Source organism: Engystomops pustulosus, chromosome 3 (genome assembly GCF_040894005.1).
Source record: "Engystomops pustulosus chromosome 3, aEngPut4.maternal, whole genome shotgun sequence".
In the NCBI taxonomy this organism is placed as follows: Eukaryota; Metazoa; Chordata; class Amphibia; order Anura; family Leptodactylidae; genus Engystomops; species Engystomops pustulosus.
Window position 1 is genome coordinate 156,251,846 of NC_092413.1, and position 19,177 is coordinate 156,271,022.

At 41.2% G+C, this 19,177-nt stretch overlaps 1 protein-coding gene across 8 annotated transcripts in view; it reads right to left on the reverse strand.

Moving 5' to 3' along the window:
- ATP11B (ATPase phospholipid transporting 11B (putative)) overlaps nucleotides 1-19,177 on the reverse strand; it is an 88,487-nt gene that overhangs the window by 52,911 nt on the left and 16,399 nt on the right. For all 8 annotated transcript variants that reach the window (XM_072142727.1, XM_072142723.1, XM_072142725.1 and 5 more), the window contains exons 2-6: nucleotides 13,781-13,897; nucleotides 4,304-4,393; nucleotides 2,284-2,364; nucleotides 1,358-1,465; nucleotides 1,131-1,259 (exon numbers count right to left, since the gene is read on the reverse strand). In XM_072142727.1, the coding sequence (XP_071998828.1) occupies nucleotides 1,131-1,259; nucleotides 1,358-1,465; nucleotides 2,284-2,364; nucleotides 4,304-4,393; nucleotides 13,781-13,897 (525 nt within the window). The remainder of the gene's footprint in view (nucleotides 1-1,130; nucleotides 1,260-1,357; nucleotides 1,466-2,283; nucleotides 2,365-4,303; nucleotides 4,394-13,780; nucleotides 13,898-19,177) is intronic.

The window sequence follows — 19,177 nt, forward strand, 5'->3', positions numbered from 1 at the left end:
CCTGCCCAGAATTTAAAAAAAACTAAAAACGTATATACTCCCCCTCCGGTGGCCCCTATGCGCAACGCTGCTCCCCCAATGTCCGTGCGGGTCCTCTTGTGGCTTCTGCGCTCGTCTTCTGTCTTCTCTAACATCGTGCTGGGCGCCGCCATTGTTCTCTCCCGGGCGAAAAACATGGCAGCGCCCAGCACAATGTTACAGAAGACGGGCGCTGAAGCAAGAAGAGGAGCCGGGAAGCCAGAAGACGAGCCACGATGACATCGGGGGAGCAGCGCTGCGCATCGGGGCCACCGGAGGGCAAGTATATAAGTTTATTATTTTTATATTTTTTTATTTTATTAAGTCCATTGACTATCGCTATTGACTTGTGTATAAGCCGATGGGCCGTTTTTCAGCACATTTTTTGTGCTGGAAAATTCGGCTTATACACGAGTATATATGGTACTACAGAATGGCTAGGAGTGCAGAATGTATTACTAATTTTCTTTTTGACTCAATAAAACCAAAATGTTTCTCCGCTTTCTTACCCATTTATATTTTCTGGGTAAAAAAAAACTATTTTCCTTTGCTGGTGACATTCACTATAACCAAATTATAATTGTGAGGTTGGACCGGAGAATCAAAGTCATAGGCAAAATGATTCCTTCAATTTATTGTTTCTAAAGCTACCGATTCATGGGGTGCTATGGTACATAAACCAGAGAATTCAGAGATTCTGGGCACCTCCTACTCGCAGCATAGGTGATATCCTGCTGATGAGTAGGTTATAACAGATCAAGAGAAAAGGGTCTGGTTCTACCATAAATGAATGGAGTGGCAGGTTAAGTGTCTGCACTGCGCCTCAATTCATTGTCTGGCACAGAAGGAAGTAGCGAAATACTGCACCAGGTTATCTCTATTAACATCATAGCGTAACGTGTGACCTTCATTTGAGGGAACAATGAATCTATGGATGTCCCACTTCTGGGGACCCACGAAAAAGCAAGTTATTTGCTATTCTAAAGATAAACTTTGAAAATTAATTGTGTACATTACCATATCAGAAATTAACAATATAATTTACACCTATCTACACTGAACGTGAGGATTGTTTAATTTTGTCAAAAATGAAAGCTATCTATAAAACTTGCCTTGAGATTTGTCTCTCCATCCAGACTTGCAGTGGTCACATGACATGAACCATTAACTCTGTCTGAGGATAAGAGCACAAGATCAGCAGGAAATGTTTCATCTTTGGCTACACGTACAATGTCCCCAACCTATGGAAAGAAAAAAGTTGTAAGCAAAAAATAAAAAACATTTTATTTAAAGGATTGTCATTATGTACAACAAAGATCCAGTGTAAAACAATACATACCCTGATGTTTTTTGATCTGGTCTTAACAAGGCCCCCACTTCTGACAACATACACTGGAGCTCCGTTGACTTCATTGTCTGCTTTGTGCCGCAGCCAGTCTTCATAGCCCTATGTAGAAGGGTTATTCTGTTATTTTGTTATCAATGTGAAATACATGAATTAGAATCGGCCAATACTGTTAACGTATAACATGCAAATCTTATTTTTGTACTGTAAGTTGGATTGGTCAGCAGTGTTGACCCTTTCCATGTTCTATTTATTGTATGTCCAGTTTGGGGAGGGTTGAAAAAAAGGCACTAGTCTTGTGAGATACATTAGTGACATGAAAAGAAGTCAGGAAGTTATACAATCGCTGCCTGTAAGAAGACATTAGTATACAATAAACGTTATTTTCTCATGAGGTTTCTGCAATAAGTAAAACAAGAATTTGAATGATATGTCTTCTAGTATAATTTGTTATGCGTCATGTTCAGAGACCACAATATTCAATAACTCTGTCTAACCTCACGTTAACAAGTCTGCTAGATAAATTCATACTTCAAAAAAATGCAAAAATACAAACTGGAAATGTTTTCATGAGTTGCAGCAGTCCTCATGGCAGAATGGGATTAGGCTTTTACTGCTCCATGCACAGATGGGTGCCTGCTACTTTTTGTGGTTTGACTCCACAAATCAATTTCTTAAAAAATAAAAGTGGGTACATTATTGACTCCCAGAGAAAGGAGGTGGGATACCCTTGGACAGGGCTCCGTTTTACAGTCCTCGCTGGTCTCATATGTGCCCTTCTTCTCTATTCATCTCTGTGGCACCGACTGTCATAACCATTTATCCTATCAACTGTTACTATCAGTCATGTAATCTTTAATCCTTCCAAAAATGCAATACCCATGAAATTAAATTTACAGATTGTATAAAATCAAATGTACCTGTTTAATGGCAGTTACTGTTATGACAAAAAATAATGGAAGTCCACTTGTTACCGGACTTGTTGGAGTATCGATCATAAGCTGAAAGAAAAACAAAGCCATGAAGCCATGCTATACAAACACAGACATGGAAAAATAATTTAGGAAAACTACAACAATATAGAGAATAAATGCCTGACCAAGAGGGTCTGGCTCATTGGGGGCTATTTATCATTGGTTTTCCTGGGATTTTTTTGGTGTAAAAAAGTCTCATAGTAGTTACATTGAGGGTTTTTGAGACTTTTCACTGCTAAAAAGGACTATATACCACTCTTATCTGGCCTAAACATAGAGTTACTGGTAGTGCCACATTGTGCAAAGCCAGATTCACTACTTGACACTTTTGCAAAAAGTCTCAGACTTACTCCAGTCCCCTGCTGGTCTATGTGCTAAGACTTTTTTGGAACTTAAAAAAAGTCACTGTCCTTACATCACTGGGTTCCCCTTCCTTCTGAGCAATGTATCTGCTCAGCGAGAGTGGAGGAGGGATGCAATGCACTACATCCGTTCCCCAAAGGCTACTATTGCCTCCGTTGATCGCTTCGCTCAGCAGGAGGGAGCAGGATGAAGACATGTAGCTTGCAACATCTTTCCATCCTTCCTTTCTCGCAGGGTATGACATATAGTGGCAGGATGGAGGCAACTACTAGGCTTACGTCTGCCATTAAGTCAAAGCTCTGTCAGGAGATTTCCCCGATGTATACACCGAGCGTACACACAAAAAGTGATGCGAGTCTAGGCTAAGGCGCTAATGAACTTAAGAGTGAGCTACAGCAAAAACAGGGGTTAACCGCATACAGAACACACACAAAAATCAAATTATACTCTGTATTTTGAAATCCAATTTTTCCATGATTCCAGGTTTAGATTTTTGGAAACTTTAAGCGTATTGTATGCAGAGGTTGCACTAATTTTTTTCTGGCAGAGTAAAAATACTAGCGTTTCAGTAGTATTGGCTGAGGGAGAATATGAAATCTGTAATAATATCACTGATCTATTCAGTGACTTTCCTTTTTTTTTAAGCGTATGGCGCATGACTGAATTGAATGCAATAGTTTTTAATAGATCATCAAGGTTGTGCAGGGGCATTAACAGACTGAATGTATTAAAGGGGTCCATTAAAGGGGTTATCCGACTACAATAAAATTTATCAGACTGGGGAGGGCTTTTTTTTTTTTTTTTTTTTTTTTTAAACCATAAACCTGTACTCTCCTACTATGGCTTTCCTGGTGTCAGAAGCTCCACTCCAAAAACTTCCAAGCCGCCCGGAAATTGTCGAAGCAGAGCTTCTGTGCACCTGTACACAAACAGGGGTTAAGGCTCTCCCCAGCTGAAATTATTTTTATAATGGTTTGACAATCCATTTAAATAGTAGAGAATGTCTTAGCCCTGTTTTTCACTGATATCTCAAGACTATCATTCAAGTTCATATGCCAGACAGATGCACATTGGCTGAGAGAAATGATGTAAGGCTACCTACATTCATTTTTTTTCCATGTTTGCAATTTACGGCTGTAATGCCCATATTTGTGGGCCATGTGTAATCCGTATTTTACCTGTGTCAAGGCTGTATTGTTGCAAAGTTGGTTTGTGTGTAATCAGTGTTTTCCAGAAAGCCAGTGATTGAGCTAGATCATCCCATTAAAGGTTATGTGATTGTTACCCAGTAACCAATCACAAAAACAGCCAGATAACCTAGTGTGTGTGTGTATATATGTGTGTGTGTGTGTATATATGTGTGTGTGTTTGTGTATCAAATTCTCTGCCTCTAAAGCCAGTCATGTATCAAAAATGGTCTGGACTCTCGGGATAGGGATGTAATATTACCACTGTACAAGGCATTTGTTCGGCCTCACCTGGAATATGCCACAAAAATGATAAGGGATATGGAGGGTCTCAGTTATGGACCATTCCACGTCCAATCCCTTCCTTGGCTGAAGATGTGCCTTTTTTCAACCATAGAAACTATGTAATTGCTTACCTGAACCAGAAATATGATGAGAAAGTAGAAATTAGCTATTCTTCTGAATTGTTCAAACAAGTTTTTTGGAATGAAGTTCAAGACGGTGTACTACAAAGAGAAAATAAATTTACTTTAATCATTTATAAATATACTGCACCCAAAATTTGTACATAGCACAGTTCGTATACAGACTTTTCTTCTGATGCTGCACACTTATTGCAGTTACAAGTAGTTAATGCTAGGCTGCTGTGGGTGAGGTTGCTGGAACCCTTTGACAATTACCAGAGCAAATCGACGGACACACTAGTTTATCCTGCAAAGATTGAGTAATAGTCTCCAGCACAGAGAGGTGCAAAAAAGAAACAAAAAATTTTACATTCCATTGGCCAATTCAGAAGCATTCACATGATGTGTGTTATTCCGCATTTTGCGTTTGGTCATCTTTAACCCCTTATGGAATCAGGGTTGCAGATTTTTCGCTCCCCACCTACAAAAATCTATTTCATTTTTTCGTGTACAGTTTTGTGTGAGGGCGTATTTTCCATGTAACAAATTTTACTTCTCAATGACTCAGTTACTTCTCACCCCTGCTACCTACGGCCTATCCTCAGAAAGTTCTCCATCACCTGTAACAAATTGGCAAGTGGCTCAGGTGAGTGCTAACCCGCAGGCGGCACCTCTCTCTGCTGCACTCTCTGTTATACTGCATTATGCAACCACTGCTACCCCCTGCCAATACCCGCTGTGGAATTGCTGCTAGACCTACAGCTCTGGGTACCCTCAGGTCACCTTGGCCCGCCTTTCCCCTCTGTGTCCTGCATCATTTGTTTTCTGTTGCTTTGATGCTATTTTACTAAACTGTGTAGACTGCTCCAGAAGGGACCGCCGTACGCCATAAAACGTCCAAAGCCGCAGATAAGCTTGAGTCCTTTAAGTGGCCAGGAGCATCTTCTTCCTCCTCCCATGACCAGGCGGCTGGGGCACCTACAAAGCCCTCGGCTCCTAATCTAGAAACACAGAAAGTCCTTCTGGCGATGGAGAAGTGCCAAAAGGCCCTTACCGCAACGATTGATGAGGTTACGGTGGACATTGCTCTGATTAGGCAAGATGCAAAACTTACCAGGGAGCGAGGTACCAATATTGAACGTTGTGTGGAGAAATTGGAAGACCATCAAATACCCTGTAGGAGGTGACAGTTTGACTGGAGAGGTTGCGTCAGCGCATTGAAGAGCAGGAGAAACTTTTGCGGAGATGTAATGTCCGCTCTGTGGGCCTGTCTGTACACTCGGAGGGTCGAGATTGAGTTACTCTCCTGGAAAATTTGCTGACATCTACCTGTGGGCGTGATACCTTCTCCCCCTCCTTTGTGGTGGAATGGGTGCACCACATTCTCCCTAAACCTCCACCATGCACGTTCATTGATAAACTCCTCAAAAAAAAGATGCCTTTCTCTGCTGTCCAGAGAGCAGGGTAACTTAAGAGTGGACAATGGTCATGGTAGTGGACAGTGGTCATGGTATTCTCAGACTTCTCTTTTGATGTGCAGAAGCGGGCACAGCACTTGCACGTCATAAAAAAAAAAAAAGAGTTCGACTTGAAATATGCCATGCTAGATCAAGCCCGGTCGCACTAATATGATAAGGCGAATAGGGACCTTACGATTGCCTCTTGGAATGTCAGGGGGATGAATGAATGATAGGGTGAAAAGCTCCCAGGTCCTTCGGTATCTTAGAAAACAATTTCGATATCACGTGCCTACAGGAGACGCAGCTGAAGGGGGGGGGGGGGGGCGGCTGTACTGGCTCAAGAAAGTTTGGATTGAATGGATGGGTCTTTTACTCTGCTGGAAGCGTCCATCCTGATGGCCGACATAATCAATGCCCTTTATCATGGAGACCCCCTGATATTGGCCAGAGTCTATATCCCTGCACCCTATCCTTGACGTTATACTACTACAAACAGGAATCCCTGTAATGTGGGTGGGAGACTTCCATAGTGTTTGGAATAGGTCCTTGGACAGAAACTCGGCACGTGACCAGAGGTCTGTCCCATCCTCCCTGTGTTTTGCGCCCTTGCCGAGAGCCTGAGCCTAAAAGATGTTTGGCGCGGTTTACACCCTGATACTAGAGCGTTCTCATTCTTCTCCGCTTCTTATAAGTCCAAGTCACGCATAGATATGTGCCTTGCTGATTATCTGACCCTTCCTTTGATTAGTGAGGCCTCTCTCTCTCTCTCCCATTCCATGTCAGACATACGTTGGGGGGGGGGGGGGGTGGAGACGACACATATACATATATATATACTCCATCAAGCATACCCAAACTTTGTATTATATGCTAGGAAGACAGTAGTCAGATTTTTGATGGCTGCACATACCGCCTCTCTTTGTAACTGGATCAAGGCAATGAATAACAACCTTCCACTCAAAAAGTAGTTATTTATTCAAGGATAGGGGATTGCATGCCATTTGGGACTAATCGCTTGACTCTCCCTTTGCTGCATTTCGCCAAATTCCATCCTAGACACACCCTCTCTGATATATACAAGTCTCTCTTGACCTTATCTATTTACACCAGGGGTCTCAAACTCAATTTACCTGGGGGCCGCTGGAGGTAGATTCTGGGTAAGGCTGAGCCGCATCAAGTTTTCCACACAAAATGCGCTTACAAAATATCATTATTCAGATTCAAATGTCATGGCGTCTCCCAGCGCAAGGAAAGCCCCATGCTGGGAGACGTGTTCTCTCTATGAACGCGTCCTGTGCACCGAGGGGTCCCAAGCTCCTACCGCACTGAGCCCAGTCAGGGACACTCCATCCCCCCCTCCCCCCCGGTACTTGCCTCCCCGTGTCCCTCCCATCGAAGAAGATGAAGTCGCCGCTCTGACCTTCACCAAGTGGGTTCAGAGCGGCGACTTCATCTTCTTCAAGTACCGGAGGGAAGGGGATTAACCGGTTACGGGCCCTTTACTGTTTTTTCATGTCCATTTTTCACTCCCCACCTTCAAAAATCTATAACTTTTTTATTTTTACACGTAAAGAGCTGTGTGACGGCTTGTTTTCTGCGTAACAAATTGCACTTCATAGTGATGGTATTAAATATTACATGCCATGTACTCGGAAGCGGGAAAAAAATTCCAAATGCAATGAAAATGCATTTGCACCATTTTCTTGTGGGCTTGGATATTACGTCTTTCACTGAGCGCCCCAAATGACACGTCTACTTTATTCTTTGGGTCGGTACGATTAAGGGGATACCAAATTTGTATAGGTTTTATAATGTTTTCATACATTTACAAAAATTAAAACCTGTACAAAAATTATTTTTTTGATTTTGCCAACTTCTGGCGCTAATAACTTTTTTATACTTTGGTGTACGGAGCTGTGGGTGGTGTCATTTTTTGCGAAATATGACAATATTTTCAATTATATCATTTTTAGGACTGTACGACCTTTTGATCACTTTTTATAGATTTTTTTTATATTTTTCAAAATGGCAAAAAAGTGCCATTTTCGACTTTGGGCGCTATTTTCCGTAACGGGGTTAAACGCATTGTAAAAAACGTTATCATATTTTGATAGATCGGGCATTTTCGGACGCGTCGATACCTGATGTGTTTATGATTTTTACTGTTTATTTATATTTATGTCAGTTCTAGGGAAAGGGGGGTGATTTGAAATTTAATGTTTTTTTATTATAATTTTTAAAAAAAAAACTTTTTTTTATTTTTATTTATACTATTTTTCAGACTCCCTAGGGTACTTTAACCCTAGGTTGTCTGATCGATCCTATCATATATTGCCATACTACAGTATGGCAGTATATGGGGATTTTCCTCCTCATTCATTACAATGTGCTATCAGCACATTGTAATGAAGGGGTTAAAACGAAATAGCCTCGGGTCTACGGAAGACCCGAGGCTACCATGGAGACGGATCGCTGCCCCCGGGGGAGCGGCGATCCCAGGTAAGATGGCGGCGCCCATGCGCCGCTATCTTTTTGAGGCTGCCGGCAGCTTTGCCGGCAGCCATCGCTGTGAAAGCACCCGCGATCGGTGCTAGCACCGATCGCGGGTGTTACCGGTAAGCCTTTGCTGCAATATGCAGCAAAGACTTACCGGCTATGGAGAGGGCTCAGCCCGTGAGCCCTCTCCATGCAGCGCGACCCGACCGCCGCCGTGAATACACGGCGGGCGGTGCTTTTCCAGGTGGGGGCCGCAAAATGTTGTCCCGCGGGCCGCAGTTGGCCCGCGAGTTTGAGACCCCTGATTTACACCATTAAAGGCAGCCCTTGGGTGGGAATATGGTGCAGGTGTGTGGTTGGGTGCTTTTTGCTGTTTGTGTTTCAAATTTATGTCAAAACCAGACTTTTGACTATGGTCAGTCTATAGTTAAAGGTAAACACTGCAGTTGATTGAGAGAATTTTGACAGGCATCAGCTGTGATTGTAACTGTAATTCATAGGACAGTACAAGTTACGGTAGAGCTCCGTACAAAATTAAAGGAAATCTACCATCAAAAACAAGCAAGATAAACCCGGGGCACTTACTCATAGATCCAGGCACTTTGACTATTGAAATCTTCTTATATTTGTTACCCATGGCCATCTGCCTTCTAAAATCAACTTTTATAATTAAGGAACAGGAAGGGTTGTGGTTGCTGTATCTACACAGGCTTTTAAAGTGAGCAGAGGGTAAGACATGTTCTACTCTCTCTAGCAGTATGTGAATCTGCAGTACTGAGGGGCTCTGGTAATGCCACCAGAGCCCTATAGACTCATTAGCATAATTTGAAAAGTTGTTTTTAGAAGGAAGGAGACCAAAGATAACAAATAGAAGATGATCCATGGTTTATCAAACTTGATGTTGATGGTAGATTTTCTTGAAATATTTTGGTAATTAAAAAAAGTTCTATGTGGAATACAAATAACATTTTCTGTGTGTGCAGCCTCCCTTTCTTCACTTCCACAGTGAAGGCCATTATGCTCGGATATTCTCCCAGGGTTCCCTAACCTGTTGTCTATACAAGAGATGACAAAGAAGAAAAGGATTAGCTGGAGACCAGACAGGTAGGTCCCTGGGCATTTATGAGTGGTGTGTGACAAAAGCATCAACTACCCTAAAGGTGAAAACACATAAAGCAGTCAGAAAACCCTCATGATGCAGAGAAAGTACTGCCAAAGACAGTAAGCTTCAGCAGTTTGCTAGTCAACTGTTAAAGATGAACAGCGCCTGGAGCAATTATTGTTAATGGCTGCAGCATTTGGAGGAATTCTTGCTAAACTGTGCGGCTATTAAAAATTGGGTTTGGATTGTTTATTGTTATCACTTGATTAGCAAACTACATGAGGCTCCATGTACAAGTATGTATGAGCAGACATTTGCCCTGATCCGCCAGCCAGTGTGAGTAGGAAGTTTAACCCTCGCCCTTGCATGGAGCAGGGCTATGTGTTCAGAGCAGAAAGACAAACTCAGCTCGCGGCTGTCACACAGGAATCCAAGATGGTGGCCCGACCCTAAAGTCAGAAGTTACAGGGTTGCGTCTAAATTGGACTTATATCTGTGAAATGCTGTATTTTTGTTAACAAGATTGAATGAGAGAATGTGTTATTTTGTTATTCTAAGTACAAAGGCCCTTGGACCCAACCCTGGATCTCCTGAAGTTTCTGCTTTGAGAGTCCCTGCCCACTCTGGAATTTTACACTGATCATCACTGAGTGGTAGGAGGTAAAACAGCAATTAAAATAAGATTGTAAAGTAAGGGGTTAAAATTTATCTTTATTGTATAAACATCACCAGGGGTTTGAAATTTGAGAATTTTCTTTCATGGGAAAACCCTTTAAATGTTGTTCATTAGTTGAAAGTGTTCTTTTGTTGGCGTAATTAGAATTTGCTTTAATCAAGGGCAATAAAAAAGGGAGCCCTGACTATACGAGTCATAACCTCGTATACCATATCTACCACTGACATCATAATAGGTCAGTTTAAAAATAGATAATTCTGGACTGGTTTAAACCTTTACACTCTTAGTGACTCATCATTCCTCTACCTAAGCTACATAGATTTGTCCTAAGTCACCCGTCTTAAAGATTAGATCTGTTTTTACGCTTCAATTTTTTTTACTCAGCGATTCCAAATCCATAATTTATCTTTTTTGGTTTACAAAACCATATGCAGGTTTGTTGTCTGTGGGCCAAGTAATCCTACCTATTGCCATCATTTAAGGTCATAAAATGTATTGGGGAGGTGGAAAAAACGTAGAATGCAGTGAAACTATTTTTCTACAGGCTTTGTTTCTTACGACTTTCACTGTGCGGTCCAGATGACAATGATGGGCAATCCCCTTTATTATTTTATTCAGTACAAGCCAGATACCAATTTTATATTATTATAAAGATTTAATCCCGTGTGGATGCAGGGTTTTTTTAATTCATTTTTTGCTCTCCACCTTCAAAAATCTGTAACTTTTTAATTTTTCCGTGTACAAAGCCGTGGGAAGGGTTTATATTCTGCATAACATATTTTACTTTCCGGTGGCGTCACTGTGCGCTCCAAATAACACCTCCCCTTTATTCTTTGATTCGGTACGGTCACAGTGATACCAAATATATATCGGTTTTATTGTGTTTTAATACATTTTCAAAAATTAAACAAATGTGTACAGAAAAAAAATAGTTTTGTCATCTTCTGAGGCTAATAAGTTTTGAGCTGATGTTTTCACTGCTACCATTTTGAGGACTGTACGACCTTCCGATCACTTTTATTACTTTTTTTAATGTAAAATGGTTTAAAAGGAGCGTTTCAGACATTTGGGGATTACTTCAAATTATGGGGTTCACCGCTGGCAATAAACTTTTTTTTATATTTAGTGTTTGTGATTTTTAAATGTTTATTTCATTTTATAATTAAAATTTTTTTATTTTACCTTAACCCTAGATGGTCTGATAGTTCCTACCATATACCGGACCCCCTCCCCACAGCAGTATAAGCTCTGTGCAGAGAAACTATTAATCCTAAGTGCTCACACAGCGCAGACTATACTCTTCATGTTACGGTTTTACTTATGATTTCTACCACTTATTACACGTTCCATGCTTTTCCATGTGATGGAAGCTGCCAGGATAGTCACTATATACATCCTGTATGTGCACTGTGCAGTGTTCAGTAGACTTACTTTTAGGAATCTCCCTAGTTTTGCTGCTAAATTACTTTGAGAGAGAACACAAGGCATCATGGGAACTGTGGGCAAAAGTCAATTGGACATGAAGAGGTTAGTATCCATCCACTTCACCTCTGTTGAGAAAGGTTTCTCACTTGCAGAACATAAAATGCCATAAGAAAAGGGCAAGCAGCATAATAAGTACATTGTTCTGTTCTTATTTTAAAAGGGGAGTGATAAACGCAAAAAGCGTTTAGGAGTGATAAGAATTGTCAGTTAGGGTGATGGCACACGTGGCGTTTTGAAAGCGTTTTTGGCCCGTTTTTTTTAAGTCCGTTAAAAAATGCATGCATTTTTGACCAGTTTCAATTAAGATAATTGGGCAAACCTGTCAAAAAGGTTGCGTTTTTTGACGGACTGCTTAAAAACGGGCCAAAAATGCGTTCAAAACGCCACGTGTGCCATCACCCTAAGGGTGAAGACACACATGGCGTTTTTGGGCCGTTTTTACTAAGTGCGTTTTCAGATCGTTAAAAACGTATGCGTTAAAAAACGCATCCGTTTTTTAAAAAACGCATGCGTTTTTTGAAAACGCATGCGTTTTTGTCCGTTTTCCTAAATTGCGCAATGAAAAACGGCCAAAAACGGATGCGTTTTCAAAAAAACGCATGCGTTTTTAAAAACGTATGCGTTTTTTAACGCATGCGTTTTTAACGATCTGAAAACGCACTTAGTAAAAACGGCCCAAAAACGCCATGTGTGTCTTCACCCTAACACTCATTGATCGTGATGTGTGTCAGGGCTCTTTATATCACTGAAAGCAATTGCAGACACCTGTGCTAATTAGTTTGGCAGGTGTGTCCAATTAAAGGCAAAACTACTTAAGAAGTTTGTGTCACATTATCAAGCAGCCTACATTTTCAGCCACAATGGGAAAGAAAAAGATGTGTTGGCTGCTGAGAAGCAACAAATTGTGGAGTGTTTAGGTCAAGGCATGACTACAATCAACATTCCCAAGACACACACACCCATGCAAACATGGCTACGTCGCCAAGGAGGAGGTGGAGTAATGTTTTGGGCTGGAATCATGGGAGTGAGATTGTCGGCCCCTTTAGGATTCCTTTAAGATGAATTCCATAATGTACGTGGAGTTTCTCAAACAGAACTTCCTGCCATGGTTCAAGAAGAAGAAACATGCATGGTTCAAGAAGAAGAACCATTTTCATACATGATAATGCAACGTATGATGCTGCAAATAACACATCTCTGGCTGCTATGGGCATTAAAGGGGAAACACTTATGGTGTGGCCCCCATGCTCCCCTGACCTCAACCCCATTGAGAACCTCTGGAGCATCATTAATAGGATGTTATGATGGCAGGAGGCAGTCAATATCTAAGTAACACCTCTGGGAGGGTATTCGGTCCAAAAACAATTGAAGCAGAAACCATCCAAAAACTGACAAATTCAATGGACGAATGAGTTCAGAAGCTCCTTTAGAACAATGTGCAAATGTAACATCACCTACAATACATTTTTGACTTGAAAACTGTTTGATTTCAGTTTGTAATAACCTGCTAATGCTTATAATGTCACAAATGACCATTTTTTTGTTCTCAATAAATATGAAAAGGTTGAAAATTCTACTGTGCACAATAATTTAGACCATGCATTTTGAGTGTTTATTTTATTTTTTGAAATATACTGTTATCATAGGCAGCTGGTTCACAAACATTTCAATTACACTTGAATAGTTGATGACTGGAAAATTACGATGACTGCAATTCATATAGGTAATTTAGCAAATAAGTGATATGGTTTGTATGAGGAGAAGTTATCCAATTTTCCAATATACTTTCTGTATCAATTCCTCGCAGTTTTCTAAATCTCTGCTTGTTGTCCTGCTCTAGAAGGCTTCTTTGTTTACTTCTAGTGAATAGAAATCTGTCCATGTGATGTGATGGACATGCAGGTGGACAAAAGTTGGATACAGAAAGTTGTATAACTTTTCATTACAAAAACAATATCAATTATTTGCTGAAAGTGGACAACCCCTTTAAGCGATAGGAAGGATTCAAGCTTTATTAGGATAATAACAGCTCTCCTCATCTTCACATGGGGGAGGCTCCACATTACTTTGAAAGGAAGTGAAAGTAAGCCTTTACATTAGTTCACAGCATTTGAAGGTAAAATGGTCCCCTAAACAGAGTTTTGTGAAGCAGCAGAGTCGAGCCTCCTAAGAGGATGCCCTCTTTAAACTGACGACAGCCTCCATACATGTATTGCAGGCGTCATCTAGGAATTAATGCATGTCAATATACTCAATTTGAAATGAATTACCTTAGATGAAATGATTCTGTTGTCTGCAAATTTTTGAGGAATGTAATGGCCATGCTGCGGAAACCTGTTTGCCACATAAACCGTCCGAGTTTCACTATGATTTGGTGGGTCACATCCCTAAAGGAATAAAGGGAACAGCACTGTGAGGTAACTTCACTAAAATAGCTCAAACAGTAATTTGTATCAATGTATTTACTCAAAGCTGAATATATTGTAATATTTTGGTGTAAAGACATAAAATATATATTTTTCCAGAATCCCACCGGACCAGTCAACTATAAATGTCAGATTACAGTGAGTACAACAAGGCTCAAGGTTTATAGGACAACGATAGATAGTTAAAGGCGTATTATCATATGGGCATTAACATTTGATGTATCTACATACTTTTCTTCAATTGAATTTTATTAAAAATAATGTACTGTTGCGAAAATAATTTACCATTAATGTAGTAACATTGTCCCTTAGAAACGGGTCCGACCACCACTGCTGCAGTGATTACACAAAGAAACAAATAGTTTTTCCATATGAAATGTCTGGGAGTTACTGCATTTCCCGCAGCCGTCCTCTGGTTATGAACACTGAATCCAGATGGTCAGGGGCTCAGTAGCTCATGTGTGGCCACTGTTGCCAGGGTGTGGGGTGGTCATATCCAAGGAAAGCAGCCTTGTTTCTAAGGGACAACATGGCTACATTTATGGGAAATTATCTTCAAAGAGATATTTAAAAAAAAAAAACAAAAAAAAACAAAACAAGCAATTGAAGAAATGTATATAAATGGCAAATGAATTTATTTAAAGGGGAATGCCAGATGGGAATACCCCTTTAAGCCCTGTACTCTACCTCTGTCAGTACCAAAGAATGTTAGTGGAGCTGCGGTTTGCATGTACAACCATTGCATCATCTTGTTTGCATATATAGAAGCTCTAGGACAAACATTTAAGGAATTCTACCATCAGATTTAAGCATGATAAACAAGAGACACTTAGATCTAGGCATTATTATATTTGTTATCCATGGCCTACTTCCTTCCTAAAATTATTCTAAAGGTTCTGGGGGGGGGGGGTACCAGAGCCTCTCCATGCTGCAGCTTCACAGACAGTTATACTAAAGGGCAAAGGGGGACAGCCTGTAAAACTACAGCATGGGGGTATAAAGGTTTATTGTAGAAGGAAGTAGGCCATGGATAACAAATGTAAGAGGATAGATCCATGCACTGTGGCTGTGGTTAAGTGTCCCTGGTTTATTATGCTCAATTTTGTTGCGAGATTCTGTTAACAGTAATGAGAGTTAAAGCAGACAAAATGTTGCATAAAAATTGTACACATACATTCATTTCACAAGCAGGTGACATAAAAGGAGATGAAGAAAGCTGTTGCAGACGTGTATTACAATACTGGGAGGAAGTAGCACAAAATTCTTGCACCACATAACACGGAAACCATATGAAAGTAGATATAACTATTGGCACTAGAACAGAGCACACAAATAATAGCAAACCTGAAAAACAAACAAAATAAAGGCGGACACCAGATGTGTCCCTGTGAATGTCATTTTCTGAACAGGAGGTCTTGTCATTAAGTCAGCATAATTCCTTGAAGCCCTTTGCTGAATTACGGTACCTGTCATATTGCTGCATGTGACTTTTTGAAAGGCAAACCACCACATTACAACAGCACATATTTTGTGACAAAATTATCCGGAACCTACAAAGGTTAACTGCACGTGGCATATTGTAGAGCAGAAAGTTCTCGACAAAGTTTTGTATCAGTTTGCATACAGGGATAGCACGTCTTTGACATTCACTGCATAGAAAGAGCAGGGATTTAAATAAAAAATATACTAAATAATTTCCCACAAAACTACACATCAGTCTACAGAGCTCCTCCTGCTCTATAACAGGCTTCCAGCATATTCTGCTGCATATTCCATGTGAGAGGTTCTCTTTTAAGGTTGTGGACACCTTTGCACTAAATAATTATTTTATTATTCCTTTATTAATAAAGCATTTAGAAAGCAGTCTTTATTAAACATGCCATATCTTTTTACTTGCCCTATGCAGAAAGCATTTAATGGGCTCTCATCACATTTGTCATGTGAATATAGTCTGTACAATGGATGAAGCGAAATATATATTAATCCTACAACAGCAAATACAACAGCTAGATCCTTATAGCCTCTGCTAAAGACTGTGGCTTGTTGGGCAATGCAGTAACTCACTGGTGGTAATGAGCGCTGTTCACATTTGTACTTTGGCTACCAGTACAAAGAGAAAAAAACCCTTCTGCTGGTTTTACACTACAAGCCCCAGTTGTGCCCGATGCTCTCAGTGACTTACAAAAGGGCCAATCAGGTTCCGCGGAGTTCACAATTTTGACAGAAAACTGTCAAAAAACATGGGTGCAGCACTGACTGGAAGCAGTGCTGGACAACGGGAGCGCTTAAAGCAGTGGCTCTCAACCTTTCTAATGCTGTGACCCCACAATATAGTTCCTCATGCTGTGGTGACCCCAAATCATGCAACTTGCAGTAAAAACACAGTAAAATTGCGGCTCCGATGGCTTTAGGTGACCCCCGGTTTTGGTCATTCGACCCCCCCTGGGGTCCCGACCCACAGGTTGAGAACCACTGGCTTAAAGGAACCACATATACAGCCAGTGACAGGTTCCTATAGAGCTCTATTAACTGACTGACCCCCTTCTTTTAGCTAAAAATAGTTTTGTTTACATCCACATAAATCACCTTTTATTTTATATTACCTGGCATCAAAGGGGGGGTGTCTTGCTCACCCGGCCCCTTCCATCCAATCCTCCCCATGCCTTATGCCTCCTTACTGGTCACAGTTCATGTCATGTGACCAGAGTGACATCATCTCAGGTCCTTCAGCCTCTTAATAACAGAAAGCTGTACCCCATGCATGTATCTGACCACATGAAGTCACAGCAGCCTCCATGGACCTCTATTCCTCTTTCATTCTGGTGTGTGCCCACTCTTGGATGACCCACTTTTCTCAATTAAAACCAATGGAGCTCAGAGACCCTCAGGTTCATTTGCTTTTCAATAACCCAGGGAAGCAGCTAAAAAATAAGAGCAGATCCTGCCACAGGATCCACCCACCATAATGTCAGTGTGCTTTGTTTACAATCCTTGACCTTGGTGGTAGATATTCTGTAAAGGATACCCGTAATCAGGTCTATGTAACTAATTCTGTCACCATTACCTGTGAAGCTCATAAGGATTCCAACCCAGCCCTTATCTAGTTACTTCATACATTATTGATTCTAAAATCGTATTTTCTTTATTATGCAAAAGAGGCTGGGCACATGACGTGAGACAGAAGTCACCCCTGTTATTTCTCCCCCTGCTTATGTGTAATGTATAGTACAGCATTGCTAGTGCTTGTGCTTTATCTGCTGCCTGTGAGAGACAAACATCAGTTACACAAGTACCTGACATGCTGTGTTCTGCTGTCAGAGACCGTAAAAAAAAAAAAAAAAAAATTGGCCCTCCCACCAGCACTGCCATCTCTCCAGCCCGTGCCCCTGTAAACAAACAGGGGCACAGAAGCTCCGGCTGGCCAGAAGCTGAGCACAGTGAAGCTTCCGTGCCCGTTTGTTTACAGACCCTCTAAGCAAAGACTGCACTGAAACGTTAAGGGCGATGCCACACGTGGCATATTGAACGCGTATTTGGCCCATTTTTAAGCGGTCTGTCAAAAAATGCATGCGATTTTGACGGACTGCTTAAAAACTGGCCAAAAAACGCGTTCAAAATGCCACGTGTGGCATCACCCTATGGTTCAAGCCCCAAGTTTGAATCAAATAAACAAATGCTATCAGTTGAGCGGATTTTCTTGCGCTGCTGAGCCCAAAACTGAAATGTGAGACCAGGCAACATTTTGCCAAACCATCACCATTGCTATTTTTCCCCAATTGGATTAGCAAAAAGCCTTGCTTACTGTGTTCTAGATTTAATAGCATTTACTTTACATTGATGTTTATAACACAAGTAACATTTATCTAAATGGCACTGTAGAATTGTAAACAGCCTGACCAAGAAACAAGCAACAGCCTGCTGCCAGTCCTGTTACATTGCCAAATTAGACAGAAAATCACATTGAAATGTTCATTTACGTTATTTAAAGCAAAGCTCATGAGGCATAAATCTGAGTAATTCAATCAATTACCCAAACCATTAAATGGCACATACATTCTGCTTAACAAGTATCGGAAGACAATGAGAGGAAATTTATCAAAACTGTCTGAAAATAAAAGTGTTCTAGTTGCTCATGGCAGCTAGCCTTCATTTTCCCACAAAAACTTATAAAATGAAAGCTGAGCTCTGATTGGTTATCATGAGCAAATAGAACAGTTTTGCTCCCCACGCGCATCCAAACTTTATTTTTGTAACTTTGAAAGCAAGTCATTTGCCGTCAAGTTTAATTGTTCAGGCCTGCCCTTTGCAGTCTCAGCTAATACTCAGATGGTCGACAAGAGTCGTCAAGAAGTCCTGTGACTGTAGGCGGTTGTCACACAACATTAGCCCTCATGCACACAATTGTTATGTTGTTTTATCCCCAGGTGATACAGTCACTACTCCTCTGTCCAGTGTCTGAGCCTACAAAAAAACTCAGAGCAGGTACTATTCTCGGCTGTTCTTGTGGTTTTGCTCTCCCATTTAGGGCTCATTCACACGGTCGTCTGGGGAACGTACATGTGGCCGCAAATTTGCGCAATTACGTCCCCATACATGGCAATGGCAGCCCGGCGGCGGTATGGTGCTACACATGTGTGGCACCGTTCCGCGCCGTACGCCGCAAAAAGATAGAGCATGCTCTATCTTTTTGCAAGTGTACGGCTGTGCGCCACTGTTTTCTAGGGAGGGAGGAGGGGCCACCTCCTCCTCTCCAGCACACATCAGTATAACCGCACGGCGCGTGAATGTACCCTTACATGAATGAAGCCTGACATGTCTTATTTTTCGGACTATAACACTTTTTAGCAAGGAAAAAAAATGTTGCCGAAGGTCCAAAGTATCAAGCACTCGACCCCATCTCCCAGAGAGCAGAACCACAGCACTGCTTTCTCCCTTTCTTTGCTTCCCGACTGTAACAGGACCTGGAGTGATGTCAGAAGCACGTGACACATGCTTACTACTACACTGTGGACTTCATGCTGCCAGAGATGGGGCAGAGAACTTAGAAGTTAAGTGCTGGGCAAAGTGTATAGCAGAACCGTGTGTGTGAGTACGGATGTAGCATAGCTTTGTGTGTACATGTACAGTTAGGGACAGAAATATTTGGACAGTGACACAAGTTTTGTTATTTTAGCTGTTTACAAAAACATGTTCAGAAATACAATGATATATATAATATGGGCTGAAAGTGCACACTCCCAG